The sequence below is a fragment of the Piliocolobus tephrosceles genome, chromosome 4 (assembly GCF_002776525.5).
Source record: "Piliocolobus tephrosceles isolate RC106 chromosome 4, ASM277652v3, whole genome shotgun sequence".
NCBI classification, from domain to species: Eukaryota; Metazoa; Chordata; class Mammalia; order Primates; family Cercopithecidae; genus Piliocolobus; species Piliocolobus tephrosceles.
Window position 1 is genome coordinate 39,956,720 of NC_045437.1, and position 16,291 is coordinate 39,973,010.

General features: G+C 41.0%; 1 protein-coding gene across 1 annotated transcript in view; it reads left to right on the top strand.

Annotated features, from left to right (window-relative positions):
- The window catches only part of C7 (complement C7), an 80,782-nt gene extending 74,900 nt beyond the window's left edge, over nt 1-5,882 (top strand). The window contains exons 17-18 of the mRNA XM_023216459.2: nt 2,669-2,853; nt 4,319-5,882. Coding sequence (XP_023072227.1) covers nt 2,669-2,853; nt 4,319-4,500 — 367 coding nt within the window. The 3' untranslated portion in view covers nt 4,501-5,882. The remainder of the gene's footprint in view (nt 1-2,668; nt 2,854-4,318) is intronic.
- Nucleotides 5,883-16,291: the final 10,409 nt, after the last annotated feature.

Below are 16,291 nucleotides of genomic sequence, written 5' to 3' on the forward strand. Positions count from 1 at the left end.
CTGGCTAGTGGAGAAGGCTGCAGGACTACTCGAGCACTGCTTGTTTCATATATAAAATGGAGCAAAATGACAAAACTGTCAGCTGAGGATTTAGAACTTTAGAGGATTAGAACCGAAATTCCTTTGGGACATAAACTCTTAAAGCGATACTGATAGGGAAACAGCAGCTTCTTTTGTTGATTCTTGAACTATCTTCTCTAGATTTGCACTGTTAAGAATGCCACCAACTTGAAATCATTCCATTGTAGGAGGATATCTGAAGTAGTTAGTACATGTCTGTGTCATGGTCCTGGTAGAATAGAGATGGCACAATTAAATTAGGACAAGAAAAGTTTTATTAGTGGGAATATTTCCAAAAATGTGAACAGAGGAAAGGAAATTACAAGTCCCATGGCAATATTCCTAGACTGCTAACAGCTTGACCATATAGTCATATCCAGGTCCAAGGAGTAAGGAGAGGGACATTCAGGAAAAACTGGAGACAGAGAGGGCTGTGTGGAGATGGCCCTGAGGAGGAGCTGACACTCCCATTTTAGGGACCTCAGAGATCCCACAGGCATGAGCCAGGGGAATAAACACCTCAACTGCACTCTCTTTCCTGCCTCGAGTCTCCTGCTAGTCAATGCTCACCACTGATCAAACCAACTGAAGCTAGAGGCCGAGGAAGCCCACAGTGTGGCCCACACATGTCAGCCTCCCAGGCAGGCGGAGAAGAGTGGAAAGTGGATCTGGGGAGGAAATAAGAAATATCCAGTCCCTAGACTTACTGGTCGTTTTTAAAATTAAGAACCGACACATGACCCGGTGCAGTGGCTCACGACTGCACTCCCAGCACTTTGGGAGGCCAAGGTGGTCCAACTGCTTGAGCTCAGGAGTTCAAGACCAGCCTGGGCAACATGGTGAAACCCCTTCTCTACAAAAAATACAAAAGTTAGCTGCGTGTGGTGGCACACTCCTGCAGTCCCAGCTACTCAGGAGACTGAGGTGGGAGGATCGCTCAACCAGGAAGGTTGAGGCTTCAGTGAGCCATATTCATACCACTGTACTCCAGCCTGGGTGACAGAGCCAGACCCTACCTCAAAAAGAAAAAAAAAGAACCAAAACACTAATTACTTGGTTTTGAATGGTTTTAGTTATCAAAACCTATACCCAACTTCTTGAAGCTACAGTGGTTAATAGTTATCGTATATAGTAATTTCTGGTGTGAAGAAGAATATAACTAAATGGCGTGATGGAAATAGTGGTCAGCCTAGATACATTCTGATTCTAATATTCTGACTTTGCTGATAATCTCTAATAATTATTGTTTATTTTGAGCCACTTTCATCCTCTTTCCAACTTCCCCATTTCATTTAGTTTATCTGCAACTCGTTGTTAATAGTTATGGTATAAATTTCCATGTTATTCCATGGTCTCAGATACTGACAAATAGGTGGTATTGTAACTTCTTTGCCCTTTCGGCTGTTGTAAGTAGTTCCATTTTAAGTTTAAATAAACAGATGAAAAGATAGACTCAAAACAACAGGATTTGTTTCTGTTTTATAAATAACTCCAAGTAAATTTAGCTTTTGGTAGAAGAGGAAAATATTTGAACTAAATAAAGTGTGTGAATATAGACTCTTTCTGACTCTATCTGGTATACAAAAATGCTCTGTTGTCTAAGGTTTCAGTGACAGTAATGCCTTCCTTGTCTATCAGCATTCAGAAATGTGGAGTTTTCTGATAGTGACATTTCTAAATGGTTATTTTTTCCCCCACTATTTTAGCACCAATGCTTATGAAAAAGGTAACACATTTGATGGAAATATTTCTTTCTTTCTTTCTTTCTTTTTTTTTTTTTTTTGAGACACAGTTTCATTCGGTCATCCAAGCTGGAGTGCAGTAGTGCAATTTCAGCTCACTGCAACCTCTGCCTCCTGGGTTCAAGTGATTCTCATGCTTCAGCCTCCCGAGTAGCTGGGATTACAGGTGTGGCCCACCCCACGCCCAGCTAATTTTTATATGCTTAGTAAAGATAGGGTTTCGCCATGTTGGCCACCCTGGTCTTCAATTCCTGACCTAAATGATCTGCCTGCATCGGCATCCCAAAGCACTGGGATTACAGGAGCCCAACCTTACGGAAATATTTCTAAACTATTTTGTAACCATAGATACTTTTAAAAGTGACATTGAAAAATACAGTTTCATCTTCCCATGATGATTTAGGACCATCCATTTTTGGATGATGCTGTTTTATGGATATGAACTCTTGGCTGCTGGGCTGGGATGAGCTCATTTCTCCTGCAATTAATGGTCCCATTTGACTATGATCACATTGAATGCTTGGTCTCCACTGGCTTTCTGACTCCTTCTTTGTCAGTTGTTGTTAGCAGACCTTGCTTTCTCAGCTAATTTGCTGTACCTGATCTGTTCTAGATGGAACTAGGTCAACACTAGATATCTACACTTAGAAAAACTGTGAGCCAATAAACAGTAAATACAAATATGTTCATTTTGAAGACCTAAGTGAGTTGGACCTAGGAATGAAGGGGATTTGAGTTTCCATTCTTTTTTTTTTGCTGTGGGTGATAACATCTGGGGGCACCGAGCTCAGAGCATCACTTTTCATTTCTCCTCAGCTTTTAAGAACAAAAATCTTGTAAATAATGCCATTAAAAATTCTTTTCAGACCTTCCTTGGATGTATGTGCTCGAGATGAGAGAAGCAAAAGGATACTGCCTCTGACTGTTTGCAAGATGCATGTTATCCACTGTCAGGGTAGAAATTACACCCTTGCTGGTAGGGACAGCTGCACTCTGCCTGTCTCAGCTGAGAAAGCTTGTGGTGCCTGCCCACTGTGGGGAAAATGTGATGGTAAGGGGCCTTTCATATTTGTAAGTATAAGAATGCTAAAGTCACAGTACTGAGGATTTTAAAAATGTGGTTTCTAGTTTAGCAGTGGGCCGAAGCAGATACTTGAGGATGCTAAAGACTCAGAGTGATTTGACAGTGCACTGACCTCTCCTATACCCCTCACTGGAGAGGCACAGAGATCACAGACCTCAGAGGATAAGAATCCATTCATGATGTGGGAATGTTCTCCCAAACAGGGGTGATTTCATGCCACCATCATGATTTTTATGCTGTCCTTGTATTATCCATATTGTGTACTCATTTTTTAAAAGTCTGACATAACAGTAACTTTAAAATGAAAACTTTATATCACGTCCTTAAAAGGCGGTATCACTTGCCATAAATACTAGGCAACCATAAAAGTTTTATGTAATGGAACAAAATAAAGTTGTGGATTCTAGCCAGATACTGGTCCAATATTGACTGTGCTGTTTCTCTGTGAGTTTAGCACATGTTAGAGGGGTGTTAAAAACATACTAGCACCAAGCTGACACTTTCTTCTGGAAGTAATCAGACGATTTGAAGAGAATAAAAGAAGTTACTTTCTCATGTTGTGATTCAATATTTGCTAATGCTATGTTTAAGTAGCACTTACAGTGATCTTGCCTTACCCCCAAGGGCATGGCAAACCTCCCATGGTTTGGGCAATACTATGAAAGGGGAACGGCTGGATCTCCAGAGCCAAGTTACTGCCTGGGCTTCCCTATCTATAAATTTGGGAACTGGACTCTATGACTTGTAAGGTGTCTGTTGGCTCTTCACTCTCTGCCCTCTTGGCCTGTACCTGCTGGCACCTGTCCCCTCACTCCCTCACGGTTTGCAGCGCAGACTGATGACATCTGTGACTCTAGCCGTGTCTGGGACACATTTGGTTAGGCAGTCACCACTGTCTGCTGGCTGACCTTGTTACTCATCTGGTTACTTGGCTGGCGTATTCCAACCATGGACTTTCCATGCACAGACTCCTTGCCTCCCTAACTCATTTCTGGTTTGTTTTTCAGGATTTGTAGCCTTTTGCATGTCATATTCTCTCTCAAAGCAAGTTAAGTTCTCTTTTTTCCTCTTCCTACTTGAGTCTTGATTTGGTTCTTTGTTGAGGGCTTCTCATTTGACCTCCATTGCTGGCTCCTATGGACAGCAGCATGTATGTATGAGATAGTTAAAGAGCTCTTGACTTGGATAAAACCACCTCATGTGGATCTAACCAATAGAAAGCCTGGTACCAACTTCAAAACCTATTTCTTTGGAATGGAGCAAAATGCCCCAATTTCCTGGTCCTACCGCCTTTCCAGGGGATAATTTATTATATCATTCCAGGCAGGAGCTTCGACAGCTCTGATCACCACATTATTACTTTGGAGGTGATGTGCTTTGACTCCCCCACCTCCACAATACGCCATTAAGCCTCTTTCATTTACTTTTCCAGCTGAGAGCAGCAAATGTGTCTGCCGAGAAGCATCGGAGTGCGAGGAAGAAGGGTTTAGCATTTGTGTGGAAGTGAACGGCAAAGAGCAGACGATGTCTGAGTGTGAGGCGGGCGCTCTGAGATGCAGAGGGCAGAGCATCTCCGTCACCAGCATAAGGCCTTGTGCTGCGGAAACCCAGTAGGCTCCTGGAGGCCCTGGTCGACTTGCTCAGAATCCAGCAGGCAGCTGGGGCTGAGTGAAAACATCTGCACAGCTGGGCACTGGACAGATTTCCTTCTTCTCCAGTATCTACTTTCCCCCTCAGCTCCCAGCCATCTGTAAAAACACAGCCCTTTGTTCTCCCAAATCTGAATCAAATTACTCTTTTGCCTCCTTTTTAATGTCAGTCAGGATATCAGCCTTTGTACAGGCTGGCTGCGTGTTCTTGGAAAACGTGTTACCTTCTGTGACCCTTGGTTTTTTCAAATCTGTAAAATTAGAGGATTGCGCTAAAGAAACTTGAATGCTCCATTCAGGCCTGTCATTTTATTAAGTATGATTGACACAGCCCATGGGCTAGAACACACTCTACAAAATGACTAGGAAAACAGAAAGAATATGATTTCCTGATTAGAGAGGTTGATTTTCCTCAATGAAATCAAATACAAGGAGGATACAAAAATGACAGATACAGAGTATTTCTATCCTGAGTAGTAATCTCACACTTCATGCTACCGAGTCAACCACCACAGATAGGAATTCCTTATTCTTTTATTTCTTTTTTTTAAGGCAGAGTCTCACTCTGTTGCTCAGGTTGGAGTGCAGTGGCATGATCTCATCTCACTGCAACCTCTGCCTCCTGGGTTCAAGCGATTCTTGTGCCTCAGTCTCCCAAGTAGCTGGGATTACACATGCCCGCCATCATGCCCAGCTAATATTTGCATTTTTAGTAGAGATATGGTTTTTAGTAGACATATTTTTAGTAGAGACCATGCTAGCCATGCTGGTCTCCAACTCCTGACCTCAGGTGATCTGCCCATCTTGGCCTCCCAAAGTGCTGGGATTGCAGACATGAACCACCACACCTGGCTGGAATATTTATTCTTGTTGGGAGAATGAACCACTAAAATGTCAGAGCAGAATTCATTATGTTATAGTCACAGGGGTGTCTTGTCTGAGAACAAATACAATTCAGTCTTCTCTTTGGGGCTTTAGTATGTGTCAAACATAGGACTGGAAGTTCGCCCTTCTTTCTTCTTTTGAAAGAACATCAGTTTCTTTTGAAAGAACAATCAGAGATTGTGCAGTTGAGAATAGTTTTCCCTAATGTGGGTACAGTCCCAGAGTTCTCAGCGAGTACACAGGTAGATTAGTTTGAAGCATTGACCTTCTATTTATTCCTTATTTCTCTTTATCAAAACAAAACAGCATCTGTGGGAGGAGAAATGAGAGGGCTTAAATGAAATTTAAAATATGCTTTATTATTCAAATACTATCTCTGTATTGTTCTGACCCTGGTAAATATATTTCAAAACTTCAGATGACAAGGATTAGAAAACTCATTAAAGATACTATTCTTCAGAATTGTTTCATTTGTATTATGTTTCATTTTAGAGAAGATTTTCATGATGAATGGTTAATGTATTCTTGCCTGAAGTTTTATGTCTGATCCAGATCTAGCTTTTTGTATCAAAGTGTGCCTTAAGGGAAGATGCAGACACAATATGTTGAAGTTACAAGGAGGCAGGTTTCAACTGGTTAAAAACAATGGCATTCAGACATTGCAACTGCATTTCTAGAGGTTATTACAGAGTTAATTTCTACCCTGGATGGGAGGACACATTTGAAAATGCAGACCCTGAGACAAAAGGTTGAACAAGTAATTCATTTGGAAGGAAATACCTCAGTATCCTTCCAATAATTTCTCCTCTTAGCTTAAGCTAGTATGGAGTTAGATTCCTACCGCTTATGTATTACCATGCCCCCCTCCTAAATAATACAGAGGATAGGGTCAGCATATCAAATATCATCAGAGATTGAGGTCTGAAAAAAAGGAAATGATTAAATGTAACTAAGAGGTTTGAGAAGGGAATTTCAGCAGAGTTATTGAAGGAGAAGTCAAGGATTAATGAATTGTTGGAGAAGGAGAGGAGCAGTGAATGTGGTCTTGAAGAGGTGTTGTCTTAAAATACTGTATTGTTTTCTCCTTTTCTTTTCTGAGCATTCTTGTGCTGACTTTTCCTCTAGTCCGACAGAGGCATTCACAACTGCCTACAGAGAATTAGGATTGTTGCAGCAGGTCAGCAAGGGGAAAGTCATTTTTAAGATCAAATTTTTAAAAATGTTTTGTAACTTCCAAAATAAGTTCTTGAACACCTATGAAGAGGCTTTGAGGAAAGCTAAGAGAACGGCTTTATACCACAAAAATCAATGGAAAAAGAATAAAGAGTGTGAGAATTCCATCTGCCTGCCCTTCCCTGTGCCTCAGATCAGGTGAGGGTCATCTGGGTTAGAAGGGGATAGAGCCTTGGAGGAGGTAGAGGGCAGAAAGCATTGCTGAGATTAAAGTCATATGGCCCTCAGAAGGAACAGATAGAGAGAAGGAAATTGGCTGGTGCATTAACCATCACTAGCTGCAGGGAGCTATGTGGAGGCCAAGGCACATCCTACAGATCATCGCTTACCACTCATGAGGATGCTACAAGTTACCTGGGCAGAGAAGGTGCCTGGGAACGTTACATTATTAAGAGACTGAAGACACCTTGGAAGGTTCATTATCATCATACCAAAGCTGCTTAATCCTATAGGGTCACAAGGGGGACCAGTCAGTGGGCTTGAATGCAGCTTTATATAATGCCTGACTTCAGGAGTTGCTTTTGGTGCTATCTGTGCACAGAAGAGTTTCTGGACTTAGAGTTCAGTTGTGGCCCCTTATTAAATACTGTCACAATGCACACGTGGGTTGTTTATAGCCTAATGATACACTAGTCGTGAGCCTGTCATGTTAATCCCTTTTCTCTTAGGGATGCCAGGCAAAACTTTTTCTTTAAAAAGAAAATTCCATTTTACTATTGCTGAAAATTCCTTGACCTCTCTGTATTCCCAGTTGACTTGGGTAGCTGATTACCCAAGTTGACCCTCAAGCCAACATCACATGTACTTTGTTTTTCAGTGAATGTTTCTCTGTCTTGGACATCATTGATCTGCCATGTACCTAAATCCCCTTCCCTGGAATTCAGTGCAAGTCTCCCGTCATAGAGATGCATGGAAATAACAATGATAACAGAGCATTTCCTAGGTTTGTCTTTTCACAGGAAATTGTCCTCAGCCTATGAATCAAAAAGAACATTTTCACCTTCTTTCTTCTCTTGCACACCTTCTCACCTCCAGCCCACCCCTTCTGAAACAACGGCACACTGGTCTTGTTAACCCTTGGTTGAGAAAGCAAATTTCTATGTGATTGATATCTTGAATGTAAATCTAGAGCTTTGCCTTCACAGCCTGACAGGAATAAATAAAAAGACAAATCGTAGGTGCTTTGGTTGTCACAGCAAGGGCTCCTATCATGGCATCAGCTTTGCGTCTACAAATGTGTGAATGGCCTGAAAGGCCAAGGAAATTGAAAGTCAGGCATAAACCTTTCTGTTTTCTCAGATATTAACGGAAATTGCCTCCTACTGAGGTTGCTTTTCTGGCTTAGCGTTCTGAGAAAGAAACAGGCCATTCTGTTTCTAACACAAGTATTGAGTACACTTTAACTAGTCCATCAAGGAAGAAAAATCTCAGTAATGATTGTTTAGCATGGACATGGGCACAGATTCATTACATGTGGCAGAGAAAGGTGCTTTTGAGGAAATCTGGTTCCCAAATCCCCTATAGCTTGGTGAAAATAGTGACTTATCCTTATGGTTCTAAGCTCCTCATTGCTCAGTACACTGGCTGTATATGCTTAATAAAATGTCCATTTTACAGTCACTTTCCACAGTCTCACAGCTAGTTAGCAGAAAGTCTAGTCTTAAAGAACCTGTTTATCTCCCAGAGTAGAGCTCATCCTGTTTCACTCCAGCACTGGCCCCTTTACTATCCTGTAGACCTTGCGAATATTTTATGCTAGTTGTGTCTTGCCAGACAGCAGCATAGTTAATGAGTCGTGTAGGGGTAATTTCTAGCTATGGTATAGTGCTAGTATTATGAAATGCCAGCATAGACTTAAATAGGCAAGACTTTTCTTTTGTTCCATGGGTAGTATGATCCTCCTAATTATCTTCCTTCCTTGTTTTGAATATAGATGGAGGTTTCCTATAAATTTCCCTGTGGAGCATTGATTGAGGGTGAGAAAGTTGAAAATTGTGGTAGACAAGGAGGCAGAAGGCTTAAGGAGGAAGCTTAGCAATTACTGAGAGCTAAACAATGTTGACAAATAAGCCTAAGTTTTGGAAAAGTTGATCTTGGGACTTTGGCTTATGAAGAGACTGCTAGTCCTGCTTCTAACAGTGGAGGTGACTGGAGCCAACAGTTCTTTTGGATGTATACTGGGAATTATGGTCCTGCAATAAACATTCTTTCCCTTTAGATGGGAGAAGGGAGGGGACTGTCTTAGTTGGTCCAGGTCTCTGTAACAGAATACCACAGACTGGGTGGCTTAAACAACATTTATTTTTCACAGTTCTGGAGTCCAGAAAGTCCAAGATGACAAATTTATTGTCTATTGAGGGCCTGCTTCCTAGTTTGCAGATGGCCACCTTCTTCCTGTGTCCTCACATGGTGGACAGAGAGGGAGCTCTGGTCTCTTACTCTCCTTATCAGGGCACTAACATCATCAAAAGGGCCCCACCCTCATGACCTCATCTATACCTAATATCCCCCAAAGAATCTACCTCCAAATACCATTGCATTGGGGATTACAGCTTTAACATATGAATGGGTGGGGGGACAAAAACATTCAGTCTGTAGTAGAGATTGTGAACTGGTGTGATTTATTGGGTGAAACTGTTGCTTCATTCAGTGGGTTTGTGAGGAATTTTGCTTCAAAAGGTTGCCCTTTGGCAATCCTGGCAAGTAATGCAAAGAGATCAAACTAAATTTGTAAATCTGATATATTGTGTCTGCAGATGCTGGGGAGACAGTTTTCTCTCATATTGAAATAGCAGTGCTTCAGAGAACTAATCCAGGTCCTCAGCAACATAGGCTGGAATTACTATCTCTTCTGAGACAGAACACAGGTCCTCAATCTTCAGATGTGTAATGCAAATACCTGAATACCAGAAAAGAGCGATGTTAACGTTTAAAGCTAAAACTTTGGTAGTGCTTATTACGTGCCAGTAAATGCTGCTAGTTGCCTAGTTCCTTGCTTCTTATAAGTGGTTGATCAGAAATATCCAGTGCAGTTATTTCATGTATCTCTATTACCAGTTCATGCCATGGTGTATAAGTGCTCTCTTTACTACTGGAAATAGAGTCATTAGTATCTTTAAGCTTAGATCCAAATCAGAAAACTTGTTCTTGAAATTCTGTTTCTCTAGAACCACTCTCAGTAAATAAATCTTTATTAGGGTTCTTCAGAGAAACAGAACCAGTCAGATAGATATAGATATATGATATCATATATATCCTAAAGGATATATATAATATATATTTGTACAATTTATTAATTTTTAATATCTTCTATATTTGTCCTCATTGTCTTGGGCATATGGAGCACATTTTTAATAGCATTAAAAGTTTTAATATATTAATTCAATCAATTTTGGCATTTATGGGTCCATTTCAATTATTTTTAAAATGTTTCTTCTGGTTAATATTTCTTTTTTGAATGACATAATTTTTTGACAAATTTTACATTCTTTCATGTTGGATTTGATCCTAATGCACAGCTAACTTACTTAGAATACGTTAGATCTTTTAGTGCAATCAAGAGCTACCATTATTATAGAGTTTATATTACATCCTTCCATTCTGGTTGGTACAAAATGATCCCTCCTTGTGTGAGTTTTAGAAATTGTTAGACTTAGTGGTTTCTGGTGCTTCTCTCCCTCACTTGTACACAGCTCAGCTTCCAGTCAGCACTCAGCATAGATCAGCAAGAGTTCCACTCTGCTGAGCTCCCGAGCTCTCATTCCTCCTTGTGCAGCTCCTTTGTCTCAAGCAATTTACTCTCTAAATTCTAATGCCTTGACTCCCCAAACCGAGATTTTAGCTCTTCAATTCAGTGAAGCCAATGGACACTGTTTGAAATCCACCTACCTGTGCAGTGGCCTGGAAATCGCCACAAGGAAGTAAGCCGTGGCAAGTCTAAGTCTCGCCTCATTTTTTTCCCTTCTCTTGAGGATCACAATCCTTCAATGACTGTTGTCAAATCAACTAGAAGTTGATTAAGGTGGAAGAGGAAATCTAATTCCTATCACTCCATATTGGTCAAAAGCAGAAATTTCTTTTTTTCTTTTTTGAGACGGAGTCTCGCTCTGTCACCCAGGCTGGAGTGCGGTGGCCGGATCTCAGCTCGCTGCCTCCCAGGTTCCCGCCATTCTCCTGCCTCAACCTCCCGAGTAGCTGGGACTACAGGCGCCCACCACCTCGCCCGGCTAGTTTTTTGTATTTTTTAGTAGAGACGGGGTTTCACCGGGTTAGCCAGGATGGTCTCGATCTCCTGACCTCGTGATCCACCTGTCTCGGCCTCCCAAAGTGCTAGGATTACAGGCTTGAGCCACCGCGCCCGGCAAAAGCAGAAATTTCTTAAATATAATAGTATTTAAAATAAGCCTCTCTTTCAAGTCCAAACATGAACTATGTGGTGGTCTGCTTCCCAAAAGTGAAATGCAGCATCAATGAGGGTACTTTTTTATTTGTTTGTTTTTGAGACAGAGTTTTGCTCTGTCACCCAGGTTGGCGTGCAGTGGTGCCATCATGGCTCCCTGCAGCCTCAACCTCCTGGGCTTCAGTGATTTTCCCACCTCAGCCTCCCGAGTAGCTGGGACTACGAGTGCATGCCACCATGGTCACCTTACTTTTTGAATTTTTGGTGGAGTTGGGGTCTCATTATGTTGTCCAGGTTGGTCTTGAACTCCTAGGTTCCAGCAGTCCTCCCGTCTTGGCCTCCCAAAAGGCTGGGATTATAGGCGTGGACCACTGCCCTGGCCTCTGAGGGTATTTTCTGATTTCCACGCTGTTCAGTTTTGGGAACAAGCACTTCTCTTGGGAAGGAAGCAGCTTCATTTTATGTTCGTAGTCATTTAAGCTTAAATTCTCAGAGTTTTCTTTGATTCACCGCTTTAAATCTTCCAAGCAAAATTATCTCTGTCATTTATCTTTTTTCATTTTTTAAAAAATTATACTTTAAGTTCTATGGTACATGTGCACAACATGCAGGTTTGTTACATATGTATACATGTGCCATGTTGGTGTGCTGCACCCATTAACTTGTCATTTACATTAGGTATATCTCCTAAAGATATCTCTCCCCCCCTTCCCCCACCCCACGACAGGCCCTGGTGTGGGATGTTTCCATTCCTGTGTCCAAGTGTTCTCATTGTTCAATTCCCACCTATGAGTGAGAACATGTGGTGTTTGGTTTTCTGTTCTTGCGATAGTTTGATGAGAATGATGGTTTCCAGTTCCATCCATGTCCCTACAAAGGACATGAACTCATCTTTTTTATGGCTGCATAGCATTCCATGATGTATATGTGCCACATTTTCTTAATCCAGTCTATCATTGATGGACATTTGGGTTGGTTCCACATCTTTGCTATTGTGAATAGTGCCGCAATAAACATACGTGTGCATGTGTCTTTATAGGAGCATGATTTCTAATCCTCTGGGTATATCCCCAGTAATGGGATGGCTGGGTCAAATGGTATTTCTAGCTCTAGATGCTTGAAGAATCACCACACTGTCTTCCACAATAGTTGAACTAGTTTACAGTCCCACCAATAGTGTAAAAATGTTCCTATTTCTCTACATCCTCTCTAGCACCTGTTGTTTCCTGACTTTTTAATGATCACCATTCTAACTGGTGTGAGATGGTATCTCATTGTGGTTTTGATTTGCATTTCTCTGATGGCCAGTGATGATGAGCATTTTTTCATGTGTCTGTTGGCTGCATAAATGTCTTCTTTTGATAAGTGTCTGTTCATATCCTTTGCCCACTTTTTGATGGGGTTTGTTTTTTCTTGTAAATTTGTTTGAGCTCTTTGTAGAATCTCGATATTAGCCCTTTGTCAGATGAGTAGATTGCAAAAATTTTCTCCCATTTTGTATGTTGCCTGTTCACTATGATGGTAGTTTCTTTTGCTGTGCAGAAGTTCTTTAGTTGAATTAGATCCCATTTGTCAATTTTGGCTTTTGTTGCCATTGCTTTTGGTATTTTAGACATGAAGTCCTTGCCCATGCCTATGTCCTGAATGGTATGCCCTAGGTTTTCTTCTAGGGTTTTTATGGTTTTAGGTCTAACATTTAAGTCTCTAATCCATCTTGAATTAATTTTCATATAAAGAGTAAGGAAAGGATCCAGTTTCAGCTTTCTACTTATGGCTAGCCAGTTTTCCCAGCACCATTTATTAAATAGGGCATCCTTTCCCCATTTCTTGTTTTTGTCAGTTTTGTCAAAGATCAGATGGCTGTAGATGTGTTGTATTATTTCTGAGGGCTCTGTTCTGTTCCATTGGTCTATATCTCTGTTTTGGTACCAGAACCATGCTGTTTTGGTTACTGTAGCCTTGTAGTATAGTTTGAAGTCAGGTAGCGTGATGCCTCCAGCTTTGTTCTTTTGGTTTAAGATTGTCTTGGCAATGTGGGCTCTTTTTTGGTTCCATATGAACTTTAAAGCAGTTTTTTCTAATACTGTGAAGAAAGTCATTGGTAGCTTAAAGGGGATGGCATTGAATCTATAAGTTACCTTGGGCAGTATGGCCATTTTCACAATATTGATTCTTCCTATCCATGAGCATAGTATGTTCTTCCATTTGTTTGTGTCCTCTTTTATTTCACTGAGCAGTGGTTTATAGTTCTCCTTTAAGAGGTTGTTTACATCCCTTGTCAGTTAGATTCCTAGGTATTTTATTCTCTTTGAAGCTATTGTGAATGGGAGTTCATTCATGATTTGCCTCTCTGTCTGTTACTGGTGTATAAGAATGCTTGTGATTTTTGCACATTGATTTTGTATCCTGAGACTTTGCTGAAGTTGCTTATCAGCTTAAGGAGATTTTGGGCTGAGACAACGGGGTTTTCTAAATATACAGTCATGTCATCTGCAAACAGGGACAATTTGACTTCTTCTCTTCCTAACTGAATGACCTTGATTTCTTTCTCTTGCCTGATTGCCCTAGCCAGAACTTCCAACACTGTGTGGAATAGGTGTGGTGAGAGAGGGCATCTCTGTCTTGTGCTAGTTTTCAAAGGGAATGTTTCCAGTTTTTGCCCGTTCAGTATGATATTGGCTGTGGGTTTGTCATAAATAGCTCTTATTATTTTGAGATACGTTCCATCAATACCGAATTTATTGAGAGTTTTTAGCATGAAGGGCTGTTGAATTTTGTCAAAGGCCTTTTCTGCATCTATTGAGATAATCATGCAGTTTTTGTCTTTGGTTCTGTTTATGTGCTGGATTACGTTTATTGATTTGCATATATTGAACCAGCCTTGCATCCCAGGGATGAAGCCCACTTGATCATGGTGTATAAGTTTTTGACGTGCTGCTGGATTCGGTTTGCCAGTATTTTATTGAGGATTTTTGCATCGATGTTCATCAGGGATATTGGTCTAAAATTCTCTTTTTTTGTTGTATCTCTGTCAGGCTTTGGTATCAGGATGATGTTGGCCTCATAAAATGAGTTAGGGAGGATTCCCTCTTTTTCTATTGATTGGAATAATTTCAGAAGGAATGGTACCAACTCCTCCTTGTAGCTCTGGTAGAATTTGGGTGTGAATCCATCTGATCCTGGACTTTGTTTGGTTGGTAGGCTATTAATTATTGCCTCAATTTCAGAGCCTGTTATTGGTCTATTCAGGGGTTCCACTCCTTCCTGGTTTAGTCTTGGGAGAGTGTAAGTGTCCAGGAAATTATCCATTTCTTCTAGGTTTTCTAGTTTATTTGTGTAGAGGTGTTTATAGTATTCTCTGATGGTAGTTTGTATTTCTGTGGGGTCAGTGGTGATATCCCCTTTATCATTTCTTATTGCAGCTATTTGATTCTTCTCTCTTTTCTTTGTCGTGCTAGTGGTCTATCAATTTTGTAGATCTTTTCAAAAAGCCAGCTCCTGGATTCATTGATTTTTTGGAGGGTTTTTTTGTGTCTCTATCTCCTTCAGTTCTGCTTATTTCTTTCCTTCTGCTAGCTTTTGAATGTGTTTACTCTTGTTTCTCTAGTTCTTTTCCTTGTGATGTTAGGGTGTCAACTTTAGATCTTTCCTGCTTTCTCTTGTGGGCATTTAGTGCTATAAATTTCCTTCTATACACTCCTTTAAATGTGTCCCAGAGATTCTGGTATGTTGTATCTTTGTTCTCATTGGTTTCATAGAACATCTTAATTTCTGCCTTCATTTTGTTATGTACCCAGTAGTCATTCAGGAGCAGGTTGTTCAGTTTCCATGTAGTTGAGCGATTTTGAGTGAATTTCTTAATTCTGAGTTCTAGTTTGATTGCACTGTGGTCTGAGAGACAGTATGTTATAATTTCTGTTCTTTTACATTTGCTGAGGAGTGCTTTACTTCCAACTATGTGGTCAATTTTGGAATAAGTGCGATGTGGTGCTGAGAAGAATGTATGTTCTGTCGATTTGGGGTGGAGAGTTCTGTAGATGTCTACTAGGTCTGCTTGGTATAGAGCTGAGTTCAATTCCTGGGTATCCTTGTTAACTTTCTGTCTCGTTGATCTGTCTGATGTTGACAGTGGGGTATTAAAGTCTCCCATTATTATTATGTGGGAGTCTAAGTCTCTTTGTAAGTCTCTAAGGACTTGCTTTATGAATCTGGTGCCCCTGTATTGGGTAGTAAGCTATTCATGTTGAATTGATCCCTTTACCATTATGTAATGGCCTTCTCTGTCTCTTTTCATCTTTTTCTGTTTAAAGTCTGTTTTATCAGAGACTAGGATTGTAACCCCTGCCTCTTTTTGGTTTCCATTTGCTTGATAGATCTTCCTCCATCCTTTTATTTTGAGCTGGTGTGTGTCTCTGCATGTGAGATGGGTCTCCTGAATACAGCACACTGATGGGTCTTGACTCTGTATCTGATTTGCCAGTCTGTGTCTCTTAATTGGAGCATTTAGCTCTTTTATGTTTAAGGTTAATATTGTTATGTTTGAATTTGATCGTGTCATTATCATGTTAGCCGGTTATTTTGCCCATTAGTTGATGCAGTTTCTTCCTAGCTTCAATGGTCTTTATATTTTGGCACACTTTCACAGTGGCTGGTACTGGTTGTTCCTTTCCAGGTTTAGGGTTTCCTTCAGGAGCTCTTGTAGGGCTGGCCTGGTGGTGACAAAATGTCTCAGCATTTGCGTGTCTGTAATGGATTTTATTTCTCCTTTACTTATGAAAGTTAGTTTGTCTGGATATGAAATTCTGGGTTGAAAATCCTTTTCTTTAAGAATGTTGAGTATTGGCCCCTACTCTTTTCTGGCTTGTAGAGCTTCTGCCAAGAGATTCGCTGTTAGTCTGATAGGCTTCCCTTTGTGGATACCCTGACCTTTCTCTCTGTCTACCCTTAGTGTTTTTTTTTTTTTTTTTTTTTTTTTTTGAGGCGGAGTCTTGCTCTGTCGCCCGGACTGGAGTGCAGTGGCCGGATCTCAGCTCACTGCAAGCTCCGCCTCCCGGGCTTACGCCATTCTCCTGCCTCAGCCTCCCGAGTAGCTGGGACTACAGGCGCCCGCCACCTCGCCCGGCTAGTTTTTTGTATTTTTTAGTAGAGACGGGGTTTCACCGTGTTAGCCAGGATGGTCTCGATCTCCTGACCTCGTGATCCACCTGTCTCGGCCTCCCAAAGTGCTGGGATTACAGGC